General features: G+C 31.3%; 1 protein-coding gene across 1 annotated transcript in view; it reads left to right on the forward strand.

Annotated features, from left to right (window-relative positions):
- Positions 1-18,377, forward strand: part of LOC117168258 (diacylglycerol O-acyltransferase 1) — a 71,202-nt gene extending 52,825 nt beyond the window's left edge. Inside the window, exons 10-12 of the mRNA XM_033353761.1 lie at positions 12,940-13,118; positions 13,225-13,375; positions 17,369-18,377. Of these exons, the coding sequence (XP_033209652.1) occupies positions 12,940-13,118; positions 13,225-13,375; positions 17,369-17,545 (507 nt within the window). The 3' untranslated portion in view covers positions 17,546-18,377. The remainder of the gene's footprint in view (positions 1-12,939; positions 13,119-13,224; positions 13,376-17,368) is intronic.
- Positions 18,378-23,655: the final 5,278 nt, after the last annotated feature.

Raw genomic sequence — 23,655 nt, forward strand, 5'->3', positions numbered from 1 at the left:
CTTGAATTTATCTCTGATTTGTTGAAGAACTTCAAGGCCCGCTGCGTGATTAGGATCTTTACAGTCTTTACAATTTTCATAATCTTTACATTCTTCTTTAACTCTAGAAAATCAGGATCGCCTTCAATTGATTCTTTGCCTGCAATATCATTATCAGCTTCGTCATCAATAAAAATCTTCTTCCACTCTGATAGCATTTTCTTCCATACTGGTTTCATTTGAAGGCTTCTGTAAAAAAACTCTACTAAATTCTTTTCTACAAACATAACATATCCTTGCATTTCTCGTTAATTTAGGAAATTCGGATCTTTGAATTACCGTCACACGTCTCAAGCTGCGTCCAGTACGAAAGTCATTTCTGCGAAAATGATTTGCACAACGATTGCCCCAATCTGTTTTTGTTGCCATTATTACTTGGAAATAATTTTAATATTAGTTTCAATATCAGAAAAAATGAATGAAGAATATATTTCCTAATTTAAGCAAGCAGAGCAACATAAAAATATCTATTATGAAGTCATCTGAGCTTCGGGTACAGAATGAATAGAAAACAAAATCAACAGAATGTATTCAGCTCATATAAACTAAAACGACTTTCTTTCTTGTGAGAAAGAAGTTTCTAGGCTGCCATGCAGCGGTAAAATTCTGAAGCTCGACATTCTTTCCTTAGACCACGTCAGTAACATAGATATTATATGAATACAGGTTCAATTCGCAGCAGTATAAAAGATGTAGTTTGTATCACAGAACAAGTAAATTACCGGTGTTTTTAGAATAATGTAATTCATGAATTTGTATTAACAATTGAGTAGTTGGATGCAAGAACAGCTTGCTTGTATTTTTATAAGTCACTTGTGTTTCTTTTGTTTTGCACATAATTTCGTGGAGAACAAATGAAGAGCAAGTGACTTCTGAAAATACAAGTAAGCCGTTCTTGCACCCAACTGCTCAATTAATCAATATTTTCGATTAAGTGAATAGTTTTTTCCGATGACTTCATGCAATTTTGGATCAATGTGAGTAATACAAAAAATGGCATACTTGAAAACTGTTCCGCGGTATGCTGCCGCATAACGCCCGAATGCGAGCGCGAAGACTCCCTCTACAACCGGCTCTGTAACTCAATGAATTTCAATTTGTCCATTTTCTTATTAGACATTTTTCATAGTAAAAAGGTCAAGCTTTCTTTTGAGACTATTTAAAAAAAAATCGTAGATGCCTAAATTGCGAAAAAAGTTAAATAAACAATTGATTTATTGAAAAAATTTTTTAAACAATTTTTTTTTGTTATAAATAATAAAATAGGATGAAAGCGTGTAAAAAGCACTTTCCAAAACCCTCTTAAAAATTTTAAATCGCGTAATTAGAAAGGAAGTTACAGGCGTTTGAAACTACTACTGTTGGGTAGGCGAACATATTCCCAGAATTTAGAGACAATCGAAAAACATGACTTTTTGAGTTGGGGCAGTTCAGGAATAATGCCCCATATTTTGCTTTATAATTCGGACAAAAAAATATTTCATTTGGAAAAATTTAATAAAAAACTAAGATCATGGACATTAGTCCTTCTTCACACGAAGTCATTTGATTATATCTTCTGCGGGCATTCGATTACATGAATTTTCCTGGTATATTGAATTGATGAATATTGGAACAAGTATGCATATTAATTAAAAAATGATAATTTTGTTGGTATTCTGAATCAATTTTATTGTTTAAAAAAATTTTTATAATAAAACATCCTTATCAGATCTTTTTACCTGGTTTTATTCAACATTGTTATCAGGTCTATGTTACATGGTTTTAAAAAAACATTATAATCAGCTCTATGTTACATGTTTTGATGAAGCATTGTAATCAGCTGTATTTTACATGGTTTTATGAAATATTGTGATCAGCTTTAAGAGCTCATTCACAAAATATGTAATACTTTAAGGGATGGGAGGAGTCTTTCAAAGTGTCATTCTGCATATTAAGTGCATTGGAAAAAACATCACGCCGGGAGAAGGGGGGTGTTTAAAGTTCTTAAAAAATGTATAACGTATTTTGTGAATGGCCTCTATGTTACTTGGTTTTATGAAACATTGTGATCACCTCTATGTTACATTTTTTGAAAAAACATTGTAATCAGCTCTATGTTACATTTTTTTGAAAAAACATTGTAATCAGCTCTATGTTACATTTTTTTGAAAAAACATTGTAATCAGCTCTATGTTACATGGTTTTATAAAATATTGTAATCAGTTCTATGTTACGTGGTTTTATGAATCATTGAAATCAGCTCTATATTACATGGTTTTATAAAAAATTGTGATAAGCTTTATGTTACTTGATTTTATGAAACATTGTAATCAGCTCTATGTTACATGGTTTTGAAAAAAACGTTGTAATCAGCTCTGTTTTACATGTTTTCATGAAACATTGTGTTTAGCTCTATGTAAGATTGTTTCATGAAAAATTTTTATCACCTGTATGCTATATGGTTTTATGAAGCATTGTAATCAGATCTATGTTACATGGTTTTATGAAACATTGTGATGAGCTCTATGTTACATGGTTTTGAAAAATATTTTAACCAGTTTTATTTTACATGGTTTTGAAAAAACATTGTAATCAGCTCTATGTTACATGGTTTTATGAAACATTGTGATCAGCTCTATGTTACTTGGTTTTATGAAACATTGTGATTACCTCTATGTTACATGGTTTGGAAAAACATTGTAATTAGCTCTATTTTACATGCTTTTGAAAACACATTGTAATCAGCTCTATGTTACGTGGTTTTATGAAACATTGTAGTCAGCTCTACGATACATGGTTTTATGAAAAATTGTGATCAGCTCTATGTTACAAGGTTTTATGAAACCTTGTGATAAGCTCTATGTTACATGGTTTCGAAAAATATTTCACCCAGTTTTATTTTACACGGTTTTAAAAAAACATTGTAATCAGCTCTATGTTACTTGGTTTTATGAAACATTGTAATCATCTCTATGTAACTTGGTTTCATGAAACATTGTGATTACCTCTATGTTACATGGTTTTGAAAAGCATTGTAATCAGATCGATTTTACATGGTTTTGAGAACACATTGTGATCAACTCTATGTTACATGGTTTTATGAAACATTGTAAACAGCTCTATTTTACATGGTTTTATGAAACATTGTGATCAGCTCTACGTTACTTCGTTTAATGAAACATTCTGATAACCTCTATGTTACATGGTTTTGAAAAATTGTAATCAGCTCTATTTTAAATGTTTCTGAAAAAACATTGTTAATAGCTCTATGTTCCGTGGTTTTTTGAAACATTGTGATCAGCTCTATGTTACATGCTTTAGAAAAACATTGTAATCAGATCTATTTTATATGGTTTTGAAAAAACATTATAATCACCTCTATTTTACATGGTTTTGAAAAAACATGGTAATCAGCGTTATGTTTCATGGTTTTCAAAAAACTTTGTAATCTGCTCTATGTTACGTGGTTTTATGAAACATTGAGATCAGTTCTATGTCACATGGTTTTGAAAAACATTGTAATTAGCTCTATGTTGCATGGTTTCATGAAACATTGTAAACAGCTCTATGTTACAAGGTTTTGTGAAACATTGTGATGAGCTCTATGTTACTTGGTTTTATAAAACATTGTGATCACCTCTAGGTTAAATGGGTTTGAAAAATATTGTAATTACCTCTATGTTACATGGTTCTCAAAAAACTTTGTGAAAAGCTCTATGTCACATGGTTTTATGAAACATTGTGAACAGCTTCATGTTTTTTGTTTTTATGAAACATTCTGACCACTTCTATGTTACATGGTTTCGGAAAAAATTTTAATCAGCTCTATTTTAAATGGTTTTAAAAACAGTATAATTAGCTCTATGTTACGTGGTTTTAAGAAACCTTGTAGTCAGCTATATGTTACATGGTTCTATCAAACATTGTCGTCAGCTCTATGTTACGTGGTTTCATGAAACCTTGGAGTCAGCTCTATGTTACATGGTTTTATGAAACGTTGTGACTAGCTTCATGTTTCTTTGTTTTATGAAACATTCTGACCACCTCTGTGTTACATGGTTTTGGAAAAAAATTTAATCGGTTCTATTTTAAATGGTTTTAAAAAACATTATAATTAGCTCTATGTTACGTGGTTTTATGAAACCTTGTAGTCAGCTCTATGTTACATGGTTCTATGAAACATTGTGGTCAGCTCTATGTTACGTGGTTTCATGAAACCTTGGAGTCAGCTCTATATTACATGGTTTTATGAAACATTGTGATCAACTCTATGTTACCTGGTTATATGAAACCTTGTAATCAGCCTAATGTTACATGGTTTTATGAAATATTGTAACTACCTTAAAACTTTCATGTGAAGGCATCATGGAACCAACAAAAAATCCATGATAATGATTGTGAAAGATTGGCATTCTGAGGATGTTCGCAACAAAAATTTCATTCTAAGGAAATAGAATATCTATGTTTTAAGTGCGAAGCTCTCTCAAATGAAAATATAATTTTATATTTTATTTCTCATGTATGGTACATGCGGTTTTCTGAAACATCGTAATTAGCTCTGTAACGTGGTTTTAGGAAATATTACAATCAGCTCTATCTTACATGGTTCTATGAAGTATGACAATCAGCTCTATGTCAAATGGCTTTATGAAACTTAGTAATCGGATTTTTGTTACATGGTTTTAAGAAACATTGTTATCAGCTCTATGTTACAGCGATGCCTTGAAATGGAATATCATTTGCATATATCTTCTGCTAACGTCGGTCGATTCTATGAATGTTTCAGACATATGGAATCTATGAATATTGCATCAGGCAGGATATGACTAGAATCCCCATCTAGGATTGGAAAATATTTCTTCACAAAGTATGTCTGCCATCATCTGTAAAAGTTCAGTCTACAAGTATGAGCTTCTTGAAATGACATTACGTGCTTTAATCGATATTTTTCATTTTCTTCTTCATCGTTCTTTTTCATCACCATTCCCAAGCGACACGTACACTGCAGAGTGCACATGCCGTCTTTTTGCTTGTGATTCCTCAGTATAAGCGGAGATATTGATTCACGAGACAAGATGTAGAATCGGGCCCTAAAATGTTGCCTAAACTTTGATTCAAAGAAAATTTCTTTTTATTTGAAAATATTTCTTTGGCTCAAAAAAAACGTGTATCACTTTATCTTTTGGAATTCAGCTTACACTTAGAAAAAATATACATTTCATTCAAAGAAAATTTGTTTGAATCAAAGAAAAATATGTATATTCAAATGAAAGTTTTATTGATTCCAAGAAATTTCTTTTGGTGACAAAAATTTCTTGGGTTCGATGAAAAATTTTATTAATTCAAAGAATTTTTTTAATGAAAAACATTTTGTTGATGGTAAGATGTTTTTTCGAATAAAAAGTGTGCTTTAATTTGAAATGATTTTTATCCTTTCAAATTTATTTTTGATTATTGAAACAAATTTTGTTCAAGAGATGGCGTTTTTTCATTTAAATGCGAAGTAAACAAATAGAGCCCATATACTTTATGGTCCAAATATATGCTTTTCTGGTGATAATTTTTATTATTTAGTTTAAAATTCAACAATTTTGTTACAGACTTCCTTTTGCGTTCAAAATTCATCTGTTTTGTCGAAAGTTCGTCTTTTTGGCTTAAAAATTTAACAATTTAGTCAACATTTGTTTCTTTCTTGTATTAAAATTTTATTTTTTAATAACTTCTGTTTTTGATTTGAAAATTCTATTATCTCATCTTTTTTTTATTAAAAATTCATATTTTTGGGTTTAAAATTAAATAGTTTGGAAGGAAATTCGCTTGCTTAACAGAAAAATTTAACAATTTGCATTACATTTTTGTCTAGTCTGACAAATCTTTCCTAGGCAAAAATTCAACACTATTGTTGAAAATTAATTTATAAAATTTCTAAATCATGACTTTTGGTAGAAATAGAATCTCTTTTGATAAAAAACGCAAATATTTGGCTGAAAATTAAACTCTATTGTTGAAAATTCGTCCTTTTCTTTAAATTCAACCGTTTTTTTGAAAATTAATTTTTTTTGTTCAAACATTTATCATTTTAGTTGGAAACTTATTTCTTTAGTTGAAAATTAAATTCTTTTGTTGAAAATTCGTTTTTATTTTTGCTGGAAAATCTATTTTTTTTATTTTAAATGTAACTATTACATTTTTTGTCTAATTCATGTATTCTGTTGAAAATTTATCATTCATGATTTTAAAAAAATCTTTCTGATTGAAAGCTCATGTTCTTGGTTAAAAATACAAAAATTTAGTTAAAAATTCAACACTTTTCTTCAAAGTCATACTTTTTTGTTAAGAATAAAAATATTGTGTTGAAAATTCAACAATATGCTAAGATATTCCACTTATTGGTTGAAGTGAACTTATTTTGTTGAAAATTAATATTTTCGGGTTGAAAGTGCAACTTTTTTGTAGAAAATTCGTATGTTTGGTTTGGAAATTCAAAATTTTTGTGCAGTTTCTTTTAATAATTTTGGTTCACAATTGAACTAGTTTGTTCCAAAAAAATTTAAAAAAATGAAAATTTAACTATTTAATATTCAATAAATTAGTTAACATTTTTTTACAAAGAAATCTTTTTTGGTTAAAAATTAAACTCTTTTGTTGAAGTTTCGTCTTTTCAGTTTGAAAATTCATCCCTTTTTGTTAAAAATGTAACTGTTTGGTTGAAAGTTCATCTTTGATTGCAAATTAAACTATTTTGTTCAATTACATTTTTTTTGGATTCATCTTCCTTTTTGTTGAAAATGCAATTATTTGGTTAAAAGTTTAACAAGTTTTTTAATAGTTCACCTGTTAAATTCAGAATTAATATTTTCTTCTGAAAATGTTATTGCTTTATTTTTGTCAGAAAAAAATTTTTTCTTGAAAAATTCATATGTATTTTGTGAAAAATTCTTTTTTTTCTGGCAGAAAGTAATTTTTTTAAGTTTTGTTTTGGGTTTAAAAAATTATACTATATTGGTAAGAAATAGAATTATACGGCTGAAAATAAATTTCTCTGCTAAGCATTAAAATTTTTGCCGAAAATTTAACAGTTTTGTAATAAATTCATCTTTCTGGCATGAAAATTTTACAATTTTTCTAAAATTTATTTGTCTTGACTTTCTTATGTATTTTTTTGTCAATGCAATTACTTTTTATTAACAATTCCTCTTTTTTGATAGAACCTTAATCTTTTTGGTTTGAAAGACTATGTTATTTTTTAGATTTAAAATTTATCTGTTTGGTTACAAATTTTATTATTTTGTTGAAAATTCGAAAATTTTATTAAAAAGTCATCCTTGATGGTTAAGAATCTACGTTTTGGTTGAAAATTCATATTTTTGGGTTGAAAATTCAACTCTTTTGTATGTAGAAAATTCATTTTCTAGGCTCGTAAATTCAATTATTTTGGTTAAAATTAATTTTTGTTTTTGAAATGGTAATTCTTTCTTGTTAGAAAAGTCAATTTTTAATTTTATATGTCAATTATTTGGTTTGTAAATTCATGTATATTATTGAAAATTCATCGTTTTTTTGTTAAAAATTTTATTATTTGGTTGAAAAGTCCAATATTAAATTTTTGGTGAAGAATTCGTCCTAATGAATAAAAATTTTTTATAATTCAGTTAAAAATTCAACTATTTTGTTAGAGAATTGAACTTTTTGGGTGAAAATAAACTTTTGTATCAAAAAATTATCAAAAACTCGGCTTTCTGGTTTGAAAGTTCAGAAATTTGTTTAGAATTCATTCTTTTTCATTCGCTGGTAATTCTTTCTTCGTAGAAAAGTCAATTTTTTATTTAAAATTTTAACTGTATACTGTTGAAAATTCTTTTTTCTTGGTCTAAGATTAATAATTTTTGTTGAAAAGACTACTATTATATTTTTGGTTGAAAATTCATCGTTGGCTTGTTAAAAAATTAACTTTTTTTTTAAATTAATATTCTCAGTTAAAAAATGTAACTCTTTTTTAGAAAATTTGTTTTTCTGGCTTAAAAATTCATCAATTTGCTTATAATTTATTTTTATTTCTTGACTAATAATTCTCCCTCTGGGTAAAAAAGTCAATTTTTTAGTTTGAATTTCTACTATTTGGTTTTTGATTTAAGAACTTTATAGGAAATTCTTATTTCTTGGTAGAATCTTAATAATTATGTTTGAAAAGTATACTTTTATATTTTCAGCTGATAATTGATCTTTTTGTTCAAAAATGTTATTATTCACTTGAAAATCCATCAATTTGATTAAACAGCTATCCTTGTAATTAAAAATCAAATTTTGTTAAAAATTCATATTTTTGGGTAAAGAGTTCAATTTTTTGATGACAATTTGTTTTTTAAGCTTGAAAGTTGAAGCAGGCAGTCAAAAATTTGTGGAATGTGGCTTACGAGTTATGACCGAGACCTGTGAGATATAGGTAGCTAGAAAAAGTCTACATTTGTTCGGCAAGGACGGTGGTACTTGTTCCTCGCTTTTCGCAGTATTAAGAACCTATGCCTCGGTCAAAGGCGCAAGACGCTCAAAGTATACCAGTGACTTCTTTGAAACGTTATAATATAACTATAGGTGACACACCACTTCAAACGTCGCATCGTACATTCTCCTTGAGTTTTCCGTATTTTCCGTCTCCTCTCCAAAGTCCTCCGGCGCGGCGTGGCGTGGCGTGGCGTCTCAACTCAAAGAGGCAGGCTCATAAAGAGAAGGAAAACGAAATCAAAACGAGAGGCAAGTTTTCTCGGAAGCTAAGAAGAAGAAATGCTTCTACCCTTGATCCTTTCTCCCTTCCTCATCCCCCTTTCCCCTCTTCAGTTCTTTAATACCTCTTCTGCTCAAAGTGAGGAAATACTTTCCGCAAAAGAGAGATGACCACCCCTTTGGTCTGCTGTTAACATTGGACGTCTTTTGCTTTTGCGGGAGTAGGTATTTCGCTGACAAAATGAAAATACTTGCGAATTCTTTCAACTACTCAGAAAATTCAAGTGTGCACTTCACTGAAGCGAAGATACGAATATTTTTTTCAAGGGGTTGACAACTCGACAGATCGGATGTACACCTAGTTCCAAGGGTTTACTCATTACGGAATCTGGAAACCTTAAAACTGTGAATGTGGCAATCTATAGTATATTGAATTTTTACAGAGATTTCCGATATTTCGTTGAGATTGTCTAGAGCTCCAAAATTTCTAAACCAGCTCGCGATCAGGACTCACGTAGGATTCTTCTCGGATCGAGATTTCCGAGAGTTCCGAGATTTCCGAATCAGAGATTTCCAAGAATTCTGCATGCATTCAAATGAATTAATACGAATTCAAGGTACTTCCAATATTTCAAGAGAAGTTTAGCAACTTGAGGATATATAAATGATTTCAGATGATTACAAAATAATTCCAGTGATTTTAAGTATTTCAAGTCCATTTATGATACTGCATGTGAATTTAAATTGGTTAACATATTTTAGGACATTTCAATGAGTTAAGATGATTTTCGAGAGAATTCCAGTGATTTCAAGTGATTTTCGTAAATAATTATAATTCATGTGAATTTAAATTTCTTCGAGTCAATTCATCGTACCTCATGTATATTCAAATTATTTCAGATATTTCAGGAGATTTCAATGGCTTCAGATGATTTCAACAGAATTCCAGTGATTTCAAGTGACTTCAAGTAGCTCTTTGTGAATTCAAATTACTTCAGATATTTCACGGAATTTAAAGGAAATTCAAATGACTTGAGGAAATTTGAATGACTTCTGATGATTTCGGTATAGTTCCAGTAATTTCCATTTATTGTACGTCGAATCATGATGCTTTATGTAAATTCAAATTACTTGAGATATTTAATTTGAGAATTCAATTTGCTTAGGATATCTTAGGACATTTCAATTACTTCAGATGATTTCAAGAGAATTTCAGTGATTTCAAGGGATTTCAAGTGACGTCAAGTTACTTTATGGGAATTTAAATTACTTCAGATAATTCATGGGATTTAAAGAATACTTAATTGACTTCAGGGAATTTAAATGACTTTAGATGATTGCCGTAGAATTCGAGTGATTTCAAGGGATTTCGCCTTAGTTCATGATACTTTGTGTAAACTTGAACTACTTTAGATATGCTATCGGATTTCAAGAGAATTTAAATGGCTTTAGGATTTTTTTTAACGATTTAAGAAGATTAGTAAAGAACTCCGCTGATTTCTAATGATTTCAAGCGACGTCACGTCAATTCATGATACCTCATGTGAATTTAAATCACTTGAAATATTTTAGTACATTTCAATAAGTTCAGATGATTTAGAGAGAATCCCAGTGATTTCAAGTGCTTTTAACTGATTTCAAGTGATTTCAAACGACTTCACGTCGATTCGTTATACTTCATGTAAGTCTAAATTGCCTCAGATATTTCAGCACATTTCAATGAGTTCAGATGATTGAAAGAGAATTCCAGTGATTTTAAGTGATTTCAAGTGATTTTAAGTGATTTCGCATTAATTGATGTTAGTTCATGTGAATTTAAATTGCTTCAGAGAGTTTAGGTCACTTCAATTACTTCAGATGATTTCAAGAGTATTCAAGTGATTTCAAGTGATTTCAAGTGACTTCATGAGAATTCAAATTCCTTCATATATTTCACGGGATTTCATAGAAATTCGATTGACTTCAGGGAATTTAAATAACTTGAGATGATTCCGTACAATTCGAGTGATTTCAAGTGATTTCGCCTCAATTCATGATACTTCATTTAAATTCAGTTTACTTCAGATATTTCATGGAATTTTAATAAATCCGCTGATTTCATGTGGGTGGGGTTCTGCCGAAGTGTCATTTTCCACGTTAAGACCAGTAGAAAAAGTATCACGCAGGGGGGGGGGGTCAGAAGTTCCTGAAAAATGTATCACGTATTTTGTGAATGCCCCCTGACTGAAAAGTCAAAGAAAAGTCGAAAATAAAAAAAACAATAACTTTCGAACATTGCTTTCAGGAAAGTAGTTATAAACAAGAATAAATTGTTCAAACAAATACTTTGTTAACTTGCATTGATTATTACCTGACTCTAACTGAAAAGTTGACAAAAAAATTGGAAATTCCAGAAAAAAACACAATTTTGTGCTATAATTCTAAGGCAATATTATTATACATAATAATAAATTATTAAAACAATTATGTTTCTCTACTATGATTAATTACACAGCCACACAAAAAAAAGTGTGCGGACCTGGTAACAAGACACACGTATTCTTATGGATTTTGGGGCGCTGAATTCAAATTCGGTATCAAAAATCACCCATCACGTCATGGTTGAGCCATAACCTCAAAAAATGACGAAAAATCTTGCACTGAGGCAAATAAATTTCAAAATAATGCCAGTCATGCAAATTTTCACTTCAAAAACATGTCGGCAACTATGAAGGATCAACCCTTGCCTGATATCAACTTATTTAACATAACTTTACCCAACAGAACCTGACCTCACCTAACCTGAATGAACAGAAATTTATTGAACTACACGTAAAGCTCAGGAAGCATATTTTCCCAGTAGCAAATGTGTGCTACTTCGAATGGGTCAACTCGAGCCTAACCTAGAAATAAATCTAACCTAGCCTAACCTAACCTAACCGCACGGAACACAATTAAACTGTTTGTGTTGTCCTGTTGTGTTTACGGTACCATTTTAATCAGCTTAGACTTAACCTGCAAAGAGGTCAAACCCATCCTAACCTAAGAAAACCTGACCTAACCTAACCTAACTTCACGTAACACAATTAAACTCATTGTGTTGTCCCTTTGTGTTTGCGGTACCGTTTCATTCAGCTTCGGCTTAACCTACATAGAGGTTTAACCTATCCTAACCTAACAAAACTTGACCTAACCTAACCTAGCCGAATGAAATTCAATCACACGTGTAGCTATGTAAGCGTACGGTTCTCAGTCTTAATTGTGTGCTATATTTAATAGGTGTTGCGTTAAGCAAAATTTCGTTAGGTTCTGTTAAGTTAGATTCATATGTAGGTTAATATCGAGTTAACCTATTAAATATGTTGGGTAAAGTTATGTTAAATAAGTTGATATCAGGCGAGGGTTGATCCTTCACAGTTGTCGAAACGTTTTTGAAGTGGAAATTTGCATCACTGGCATTATTTTGAAATTTATTTGCCTCAGTGCATGATTTTTTGTCATTTTTTGAGGTTATGGCTCAACCATGACGTGATGGGTGATTTTTGATACTGAATTTGAATTCAGCGCCCCAAAATCTATAGGAATACGTGTGTCTTGTTACCAGATCCGCACACTTTTTTTGTGTGGCTCTGCTACACAGATCCGACCCAGTTTGCTGATCAATCTCTTTAGCAATCAACCCAGGTAAAGAGCTTTACAAAGTCACCATGTAAAACTCTCCACTGACACACGTCAGTATCCATTTCCTATAAACTATTTTTATATAGCAAATATAACATATCCATATAGCAAATTGGATACTATGTAAATTCATTAAAGTCTTTTTTTCGTATTCGTTCCCATGATGCAATACACTGTGGATTCAGTTGGATGGATTCATTAAAGAGCAGTCATTCTGCATAATGTTAACGAGAGCATCGGAAAAATCAATAATAACAATGTTTACTTGAAATGTGAGCTTTCGCATTCAAGAATAAATGGTGCATAAATATTCCGATTTCCTGATAACGTAGTGGTTAAATCAATCCATTACATGAGTTTATTTTAATAAAGCCCAATTGGAAATTCCATCCACATTGATACCTCCACGTGACAATAAACCACTGCAGGTTTTCAGTTTCGATTATGATTTATTAAAAGAGAATTCATTCATAAAGGGGTGAGATAAAATGGAATAGGGAGAATTAACTGTTATACCTTTCATTTAAATGTTCGCAGATACCAAATCATTTAATGTGGCTGTGCTTCTTTTATTTGTCTTTCCATTCCTATCTGAATTTAATGGGCGAACTACTGCATTTCGCTGACAGGAATTTCTATTGCGATTGGTGGAATGCAAATAACATTGATACTTTTTGGAGGAGTTGGAATATGCCAGTGCACCGATGGGCTGTCAGGTGAGAAAAAATGACGAACTTTATTTTTGCAAGAAAAAGTAATGAATCAAATGAAGCCACTTGAAAACAATCAATAATTTATTATGCAGAAATTCTGTATTCTCAGGCACCTCTATATTCCAATTGTGGAAATGGGCTACGGAAAAACTACTGCAAGCGTGACGGTTTTCTTCATCAGCGCCTTCTTCCACGAGTATCTTGTCAGCGTACCTTTAAAGACATTTAAAATTTGGGCCTTCATGGGAATGATGGGTCAGGTAAATTATAGAGACATTTTTAGAAATATGATAGTTTTTTGTTTATTCATAATATGTCCCCTTAGGGCTTACTCCACCTCTTTTACCTCAATCTCTCATTTTTCAGATTTACTCTTTCATTAATTGATTTGTTCTTCTAGCCCCTTCAAATTCCTCCATCCATACCACACCCAATCATTCCAGCCCTAGAACCTTCACCACATCTTATTTTTCCTCTTCCCATTCATAGATTTGGCACATTTTGTTCTCTTTCTTTTCCGTACACACCACTTCCCTCACGTTGATTCCCATTCTAGATCTTGCTATTGTCCATCTTCTCTCTTCCCCAATCCTGTCTAATTGTTACTTCATTCCTTTTTAAGTTTTTATTTTCCCTTCTGTCCTTTGATTTTTCCTCCCTCTCCTCCCTCTCGTCGTTCTTCTTTTCTTCTTCTCCATCTTTACCCTCCGCACTGATCACCACCATGTATCCCGCTTCCTCGTTCCAGCTCGATATTGTTTCGTCTACTTTCGTATTTAGTTTTTCCATCATTACTTTGGCATCAGCTCGCTCAAACCTCACCCTCTTTTTCCTTATCCAGTCCTGCCTTTCAATTTCCCACGCTCGTTACATTGTTCTCTTCTGTCCTCTTATGTTTTTCCCTCTCCACGCTCTTTTTTCTCTCCGCTTTACATTCTACCCCACTTAGTTTTCCTGGTTGCTCTCTCCATGTAATTTCATCCTCACCATTCTAGTATCCTACGTCGCAACATCTCAAGCTTCTAACCTTTTTATTCTTCTCCCTTTCTTGCGCCTCACTCACCTCTGCTTCTGCGCCTTGCTCCAAGCTTAGCTTTGACATTTCCTCCTTCATTCTTTTCAAGATGTCCTCGAACTCTGCCCTTCCTTTCCTTCTGCCGGGATGTGCCCTCCCTCTTTCCATCTCCCATTCAAACTTCATTTTTCTCTTGAACTTGCCCAGTTCCTACCTAATATTCTCTCTTGCACTCCTTTCTCCAACTCTTATTAAAACCTCTTACCGCTTCCGCTTATCTTTACTTTTTCCTTCCTTCAAACTTTATTTCCACAGTTCGCTTCAACACCGAAAACAGACTGGCTCCAGTACCCCCGTTTCACTTCTTATCAGCCGTCTCATCTTCACTACTTGGGTCAAGCGCACAGCTTTCTTCTTTTCCTCAACCAGGCGTCTCCACCGTCTCCAATCCTTCTCTACTTATCTGCACCAGACGTCTTTACCTTCTCGACCTTCCGGTTCAGTAAATATACATAACCTTAAAATTCACAACGTGCTCTCTTTCAGTTCCCCTTTTATTCTTTTCTGTCTTCTCCTTTTTACCACCTTTATTCTCACCAGTTCAGATCTCTCAACTTCAGCTTTGAAACAACTACTTTTCCACTTTCGTCTTATTTCCACTTTTCCAAGCCACCAAACTTTACCCCGGGAAATTCTCACATGTCCATCACTTATGCCCACCGAATCGAAAGTCCTCCTTTCCTTAGTTACTTAATATATCCATCTAATTTTGTTCTTTCGGCATAAATCAGTGCGCCCACTATTCTAAACCTATCGTCCACCTTACATATGTTTTTTGTAACCTCTCTCCCACTCCTGTGACGGGATCTATGAAAAAAGCCCGCGAATCAGAGAGCGACTCGCTTCATAGCGAGAATGCGTAACGCGTGAGAACGGACAGAGGCCTACTTCCCGCACGCGCATGTGTACAATTCGACATCAATGTGCGACTCTCGAAAATGGTGGGGGTATATGGGAAAAAATTTTGCATGCTCCTTTGGAGTTGGGGCGCTTGTATCTGTGGAATGCTTGTAATTGTGAAGCTCGTACCTTCGGAGTCCGTGTGTACCTGCCATACCAACGTTCCAAGCCACCATATTTTGAACTGCGTATTTTTTTAAATTGCAATATAAAAATGAATAAAAGTGATTTTCCATTTCAAAAGGTAGTTTTATATTACCGAAATTAACTATTTTGTTGAAAATTCGTCTTTGTTGGTATAAATTAATCTTCTTGGCTGAAAATTAATCTTTTTGATTAAAAATAAATTTATTGGTTGAAGATTCAGCATTTTAACTTAGAAGTTCATCTTTTTTGTTCCAAAGATTTATCATTTCAGTCAAACATTCGTGTTTTTAAATAAAAAATTCACCTATTTATTTGAAAAATGTATTTTTTAGTCGAATATTTAACTATTTCGTTCATTTATGTATTTTGTTTACAAATCGTCTTTTTGGTAGATGATTAATCTTCTTGTTTGAAAATTCATCTTTTTGTTTGAAATTTTCGTCTTTCAGTTAAACATTTAGCATTTCGGGTGAAAATTCATGTTTTTGATAAAAGTTTAAGTGGTTTGTTAAAAATTCATCTTTTTGGTTTAAAATTCGTCTTTTCCAGTTAAAGTTTAATCATTTTAGTTAAAAATTCATCACTTTGGTTGATTTGTTTTTTTTTTTAGAAAATTCGTTTTTCTAACTGGAAATTCATCTAGTCTACTTTTGGTTGAAAGCTGATCTTTTTAATTAAAAATTAAACTATTTGGTTGAAAATTAATGTATTTTGTTGAAATTTTTTCTTTTGGTATAAGATCATCTTTTTCGTTGAAAATTGATCAGTTTTGTTGAAAATTCATTCTTTTGATTGAAGACCAAACATTTTAATTGAAAATTGAATCTTTTTGGTTAAAAATTCATTTATTTTGTTTAAAAATAGTATTTTTTGTTAGAAAATTAATGTTTCTGTTCAAATTTAATTTAATATAGTATCCATATTAATTTTATTTAATTATGTACTGAGATTAAATTTTGAGAAGATAAATTAAAAATTTGTTGGAATTATCATTGAAGTTCATAAAGTTAAGAGACCAATCCAAGAAATGATTCATTGTCTTTTTAGTATTATTTAATTATTAAATTAATTGATGATGCTTATATATCTAAGAATATATTGTAATATAATTTTTCTAATTTTTCTAAATGAAACATATTAATTGAATTCCAAGAAACTTAAAAAACATTATTTATGGTAAACTCGTGAAATTGTACACATATTCCTATTCAGGTGTTTTAAAAATTGCAAAGTATTTTACTGGCTCATTACTATGAAAAGTTATACCTGGAAAAACCTGGTATTGACGGGAAATATTTTCCATGATTTAAATAGATACCCTGTTATACTTACTCCTTTCTTTAAATTGCAAATCATTCTCTATTCTTTCCGATATTACGTATAAAGCCCTCTTCTTTGTCATCACTGCCAGTCTTATGTTCCGATTTGATCAGTTTCTTCAGGGCCATGTTCTTTCCTCTTCCCCCTCCTTTCCTACACTTCTGATTTTCTATCTCTATCTTTCCATTTATCCATTTTAACACTTCTTCCACTCTCTTCCACAAATCTTTCTTCTCTTCATCCTAATCCCATTATATACCTTCTACCTGTATTTTTCTATACTTAGTATGTACATGTTATTTCCCCCTGCTTTCCTTTCTCATCCGTTATTTTTTATCTCAAATTACATATTCCTATCCTTTTATAACGAATCCTCTATTCTCCTAAAGCCTCTATATAACACTCTTTTTCATTATTTCAATTTTATGTTTCCTTTTATTTAGTTTCACTAGAGTCATTTGCTCCCTTCTCCTTGTCTTTCCTCCACCTCTTACTTCCTCTTCTACCTTCGCATCTATGTTTTCTCTTCTCTAATCTTCCTTTATCTATATATTTTTTCTCTTCTCCTCTCCTCTCTCCGTTCTATTTTCTCTATTTTTCTTCTTATTTCTTACATTTCTTTCCTAATTTTTCGTTTCATTTCTTCTCCTCATGTCTTTCTTTCTTTATCTCTATTTCTCTTTAATAATTTTGCGTATTTCTTTTATCTTTCGTCTTTTATCGGCCTTCTTTTTCCACTTTTCTTCTTTCTCCATAAATAACATTGTTTTCAACATGTTTCAGAGTGTAATATATTTCGATTTACTTTTAGATACCTCTCTCTGCTTTAAGCAAAACGGTGGAGAAACATTGGGGTGCCAGATGGGGAAACATTGTTGTCTGGTCGAGTCTCATTATCGGCCAACCACTGTGCATTTTGATGTATTATCACGATTATGTCGTAACTCATTTTGGCGAAACTCTTTTGGAACACTACTCGGTGGTCTAAGGGAAATACTCGAAAAAATACTCCATACCACCTTTGGTATATTTTACGCTCTTTTTCGCACTTGACTTTTTATTACCATTGCAAAGTTTTATTCGAAGATTCATGACACTTAAATCAAACTTATCTGATATTGAGTGCAGTTTAATACCACAATTCGCGTAAAAAAGCACATTTTTCATTTTATGTGATTTCCATTCCAAAATAATGTTTGACTTTTCTATTGAAATTAGAATTAGAATCGAAAGAAATCTAGGGAATTATACACTCCAGGTCCCGTAGAAGCCGATCCTCTCGCTTTTGAATGGGCGCAGTGCGCGAGTACTCAGTCAAGTATATTGCGCAACATTATGCATTTCATTTGGAAACTTTTCAGGTTGCCCTCACTGTTTACCTTTCAAGGGTACCGGTTTAGTAACAAGACCAGTGCAAGGAAACCCCCGAAACTGTTATTGTATGGGACTTGAAGTGAATACGCGTGTGTGTTTTTGCATAGAATAGACACTCGGTTTTAAATAGAGCTTTGAAACAATGGAAATAATTTGTACAAGAGGAGATTATCACACTGAAAAGCAAATTATTAGAGTTCGGATTTTCTTTAAATCTCATAAATTCCATACTGAGAATTAATTTTCCCAAACATTATAAATTAATGGTCACCCATTTTCGATAAAAGTCACTTTTTCCAAATTTCTATTTATAAATTGAAATGTTTATTCATTAATTTTGCAATTTTCAATTATTGTAAATTAAAAAAACGTTAAAGGGTATTCTTACCAATTTAATCATTAGCAGTTAAAAATTGTTAATGTTGAAAATTAGACATATTATTTTCAGCATGAAAATTTAAGAATTGAAAATTGCAAAATGAATTTTAAACATTTGAACATGGTTGAAATTAGAATATTACATTTTCAACACATCTTTAGTTTTTGAAAATTAATTACAATATTACTAATCCTTAGAAAAATCAATTAAAAATTAAAGATAATTGGAAATTAAATTCTTAACAGTAGAATATTCAGCAGTTGAAAATTGAAAAAAAAAATTGAAGAAAATGAGAAATTGAATTTTTAAAAGTTGAAGTTTCATCAATTCAAAATTGAAAAATGAGTTTTCAACCTTTGAAAACTGATGAAAATAGAAAATTGAATTTCCAACACTCTTGAATCTTTTAAATAACATTTGAATTTTCCTCTGTTTGAAATTTAAAAAAAATGTAAATTGAATTCTCATCAGTTTAATTTTCAGCAGTTGAAAATTGAAAATATTGAAAATTTGAAGAAAATTAGTAATTTTTTTTTCGTTTAAAGTTTCAACAATTGAAAAAGAAAGAAAATTTAACATTTAATTTTGAAAATTAAAAAATTGATGAAAATAGAACATTCAATTTTCAACATTTTCTAATTTTTTAGAGTAGCAGTTAAATTTTCAGCTATTAAAAATTTCCAAGAAATCGTAAATTTAAGAAAATTAGAAATTTGATTTTCCGAATTTAAAAATTGATGAAAATAGAAATTTGAATTTTCAAAACTCTTGAATCTTTTAAATAACATTTGAATTTTCCTCTGTTTGAAATTTAAAAAAAATGTAAATTGAATTCTCTTCAGCTTAATTTTCAGCAGTTGAAAATTGAAAATATTAAAAATTGAAGAAAATTAGTAATTTTATTTTTAGATTAAAGTTTCTACAATTGAAAATGAAAGAAAATTGAAAATTTAATTTTGGAAATTAAAAAATTGATGAAAATAGAACATTCAATTTTCAACATTTTCTAATTTTTTAGAGTAGCAGTTAAGTTTTCAGCTATTGAAAATTTCCAAAAAATGGTAAATTTAAGAAAATTAGAAATTAGATTTTCCTAATTTGAAAATTGATGAAAATAGAAATTAGAATTTTCAACACTCGTGAATCTTTCAAATAACATTTGAATTTTCCTCTGTTTGAAACTTAAAAAAAAATGTAAATTGAATTCTCATCAGTTTAATTTTCAGCAGTTGAAAATTAAAATATTGAAAATTGAAGAAAATTAGTAATTTTTTTTTTCGTTTAAAGTTTCAACAATTGAAAAAGAAAGAAAATTGAACATTTAATTTTGAAAATTTAAAAATTGATGAAAATAGAACATTCAATTTTCAACATTTTCTAATTTTTTAGAGTAGCAGTTAAATTTTCAGCTATTAAAAATTTCCAAAAAATGGTAAATTTAAGAAAATTAGAAATTAGATTTTCCGAATTTGAAAATTGATGAAAATAGAAATTTAAATGTTAAACTACTGGAAAATTAGAAAATTGTAATTGAAGAAACTTAGAAATCAAATTTTTAACAGCTGAAGGTTGAACAATAGGAAATTAAAGAAAGTTGAAAAACGAATTCATAACTTTTGAAAAAAATTAAGTTCATATGCCTTGAAATCATTCAAATTCGTGATGGTCTTAATACAGATTTGAATTTTTAACTACTAAAAATTTTAACGTGGAAAAATAAAGAAATTTGTTACTTGAATTTTCAACTGTTTAATGTTCAGCAGTTGTATATATTAAAAAATAGAAAATTTAAAAAATATATATATGAACTTAATTTTTGGTTCAAAATGGAGGAAAGTTAAGAAATAAATTTTTAACATTTGTAAATTTATGAAAATAAAAAATTGAATTTTCAAAACTTTCGAATCTTTCTGAATAACAGTTGAATTTTCAATTGTTAAAAATTCTACTGTAGAAAATTGCGGAAAATTGTAAATTAAAATTTTAACAGTTTAATTTTTAGCATACAAATTAAAAGAAATTTAAAAAAAAATTAGAAATTGAATTTTTCACACCTGAAGATTCGAAATTGAAAATTGAATTTTCTTCGCTATCAAATCTTTTAAAATAGTTTAAAATCTTTAGGAAAATTGTAAATTGAATTTTTAATAGTTTTCAGCATTTGAAAATTGGACAAAAATTGAAAATTAATGAAAACTAGGGATGTAAGTGTCAACAGCAACACGTTTAATGCTTAAAAATTTAAGATAATTTAAAATTTTTATTTTCAACAGCTGAATAATTAAACTGTTATTTTTTATTTTCTTAAATTTTATCACATAAAAATGTTGTTATTGAAAAAATCGCGTTTACAAAGACGGATCACCATTAGCAAATAATGATTAAGTAAATGAATAGTCATCAAATGGTCTCTCAGCAGAGAATTCATTAGATCAAAAGAAAAACCCAACTCTGATCATCTCCTTGTCAAATGTTAAAAAATGTCCTTACTTAATTTTCATAAAGAAAAACATAAGTGCCTCAAAAAATGATCACATGCGTATGAACAATAAAGAAGGAAAAAATTCCTGAGAGCTAAATCAAAACTAGAGTTTGCCTCTAATTGTTGTCTGAACTAAGTTTGTTACTAACATTTAATTTCTTAACTAAGTCAATATGCTTGTGTTTGTAAATATTTTTAAATCAAGACTAATACTGCATTTTGTCGAAAACCAGTAAAATTTTTTGTTTTATAATATTTATTCAATTCCACAAAATTATTGTAAGTGGCAACCTCCATTTACATTTCAAACGAAAAAATCAATCCCTATTTTGAATTCCAGTTTAACAGTTAAAAATTCAATTGGTGCAATATAATACTGCAACTTCGCTCAAACAAATAAGAATGCGTGGTCTATACATAGCTAATATAGGTCAGATTTTAAGAGTAATTGAAAAAAAATTCGTTTCCTTTTTATTCAGCGATAACGAAAAGTCTGAAAAAACATTACCTCTAACAAAGCTGATGATTTCTCAGAATTATTATTCTATTTCGTTAAACCTTACCAACTTTTTTTTTAAATTTAAGAAATTAAAAAAGTATATGTTTACTTATTTTTCATACTTAATAGTAAGAATGTATTGAACTAGTGCGAGATGCTTTGTATATTTTAATTTTTGAGTGCTATTTTGTACAAACAAAAATTGCAAGTTACCATTATTTCCAATAAAGATTTTGTTAGAAAAATAGTCGCTTATATTTATTCTGTTAACCTTAATTTGTAATCATTTTTCCTACTTCCCCTCACTTACACCTACTTCTGCTACTTCCGCTTCCCTCATTACCCCTTGCTTTCCCTAAGACCCTCATTCCTCTCCGCAGTCATACCTCATTTCACTTTCTTTCCCTCACTTGTCCTAATCTTCCCTCATTTGTTCAGATCGTCCCTCGTTACCACCCTCTTACCGTTTTCCCCTCACCCGCTTCCCAAATTTTCCCTCATTTGCCCTCCTCCCCTCCCATTCCCCTATCACTTCACCCATCGCCCCTTCTACAAATTCTTCTTACTCCTTACAATTATCCTAGTCCCCTTCTCTCATCCCTTTCCTAATTTACTTTAATTTGCCCTACTTTCTCTTCCCTTACTTTCCCTCACATTGCCATTCGCTCACCCTGCCACACCTTTTTCCTTGTCTACTTTTTCCTCTCTACGCTTCCCCAGCTAACACTCCTTTTCCGCAGCACTTGCATCTTCTACCCTACTCACCCTCTTTTCTAATCATTTCTCTCACTTCCTCCCACTCACAATCACTTTGTCTATATTTTCTTTCCTTATTACATTACACTGCCTTCAACCCCCTTATTGTTCTTCCTAGTTTCCCCTCATTTCAACTACTTCTTATCACTGATCTTATTCCCTAACCACATCGTTGTCCACATTTCCCGTGGCCCCTCACCATCTTTTAAATTTACCCTTACTTCCCCTCCCCTCATTTCCCTATCGATTAACCCTTCGCCGTTTCTACCACTATTTCTTAATCCTCGACATCTCCCTCTACACGCTTATCTAGGTAACTCTCCCCTTCCTCAGCTCTCACATCCCCTTACCTTTTCACCCTCATTTCTAATCATTTCCTCTACTTTGCCTCATTAGCATTCACTTCTCCTACGTCTCTTTCCTGACACATTTCCTTATTTTCCATAATTTTCCCTACTTGCCTTCCCCTTACTTCCACTCACATTACCATTCGCCCACCCTACTACAAATTTTTCCTCCTCTACTTCTCCCTCTCTACACTTCTCCAGCTAAAACGTCTCTTCCGCAGCACTTACATCTCCAACTCTACTCATTTCTAATCATTACCCTTACTTCACATCACTCACACAAACTTGATTTATATCCTTTTCCGTTACGAGCTACTAGTGCCTCTAACCCCCTTATTCTTTTCCATAATTTCCCCTCATTTCACCTATTTCCCATAATTTTTCCTGCTCCTAAATCCCGTCGATACCCCCACTCCCCGTAGCCCATAACCTCCTTCCAAATTTATCCTAGTTTCCCCTATTTTCCCTCTCTTCATTCTCCTCGTGATTCAATTTTCGCTCATTCTACTATAACTTCTTCCTGTACTTCTCCCTCTTCTTGTTTCTGTAACCTATTCCTCTTCCTCAGCTCTCACATCCCTTCCTCTTCTGACCTTTATTTATAATCATTTCCCCTCGCTAACACTTACTTCTCCTATTTCCCTTTCCGTTCACTTTTGCTAACCCCATTATTCACCTCCCTAATTTTCTTGACTACACCTCACTTTTCCTAGCCACTAATTACGGCACTTACCACAGAGCCATCATCCTCTTCCTAATGTATCCTAATTTGCTCTAATTTTTCGCCACTTACTACCCTCTTCAATCATTCTTGCCACAAGCCACAACTTCTTCCTTCTCTACTTAACCCTCTTAATACTTTTCCAACAAACACTCCTTTTCCGCAGCCCTCACATCTCCTATCCTAATCACTTTTATTTCTAAGCATTTCCCTTACTTCCCCTCACTAACAATCACTTCGACTATAACATCTTCCCTTATTATCAGTTACTGCTTCGAATTCCCTCAATTCACCTACTTCCCCTGACTTTCTCTATTTCCCCCTCATTAACCTTCTCATCCCCCTTTCCAATTTATCCTCATTTCTCCTATTTCCAATCCCCTAATTCCCCTCACTTCACTCTTCACACCGTTACCTGAACTTCTTTATCTTCTATTTCTCCATCTCCTCACATCCCCAGCTAACAGTCCTTTTTCGCCCCCCTTATATTTCCTCCCCTACCTCCAGATCCCATCCCCAAATTATCCTAACTTCAAAAAA

Source organism: Belonocnema kinseyi, chromosome 2 (genome assembly GCF_010883055.1).
Source record: "Belonocnema kinseyi isolate 2016_QV_RU_SX_M_011 chromosome 2, B_treatae_v1, whole genome shotgun sequence".
In the NCBI taxonomy this organism is placed as follows: domain Eukaryota; kingdom Metazoa; phylum Arthropoda; class Insecta; order Hymenoptera; family Cynipidae; genus Belonocnema; species Belonocnema kinseyi.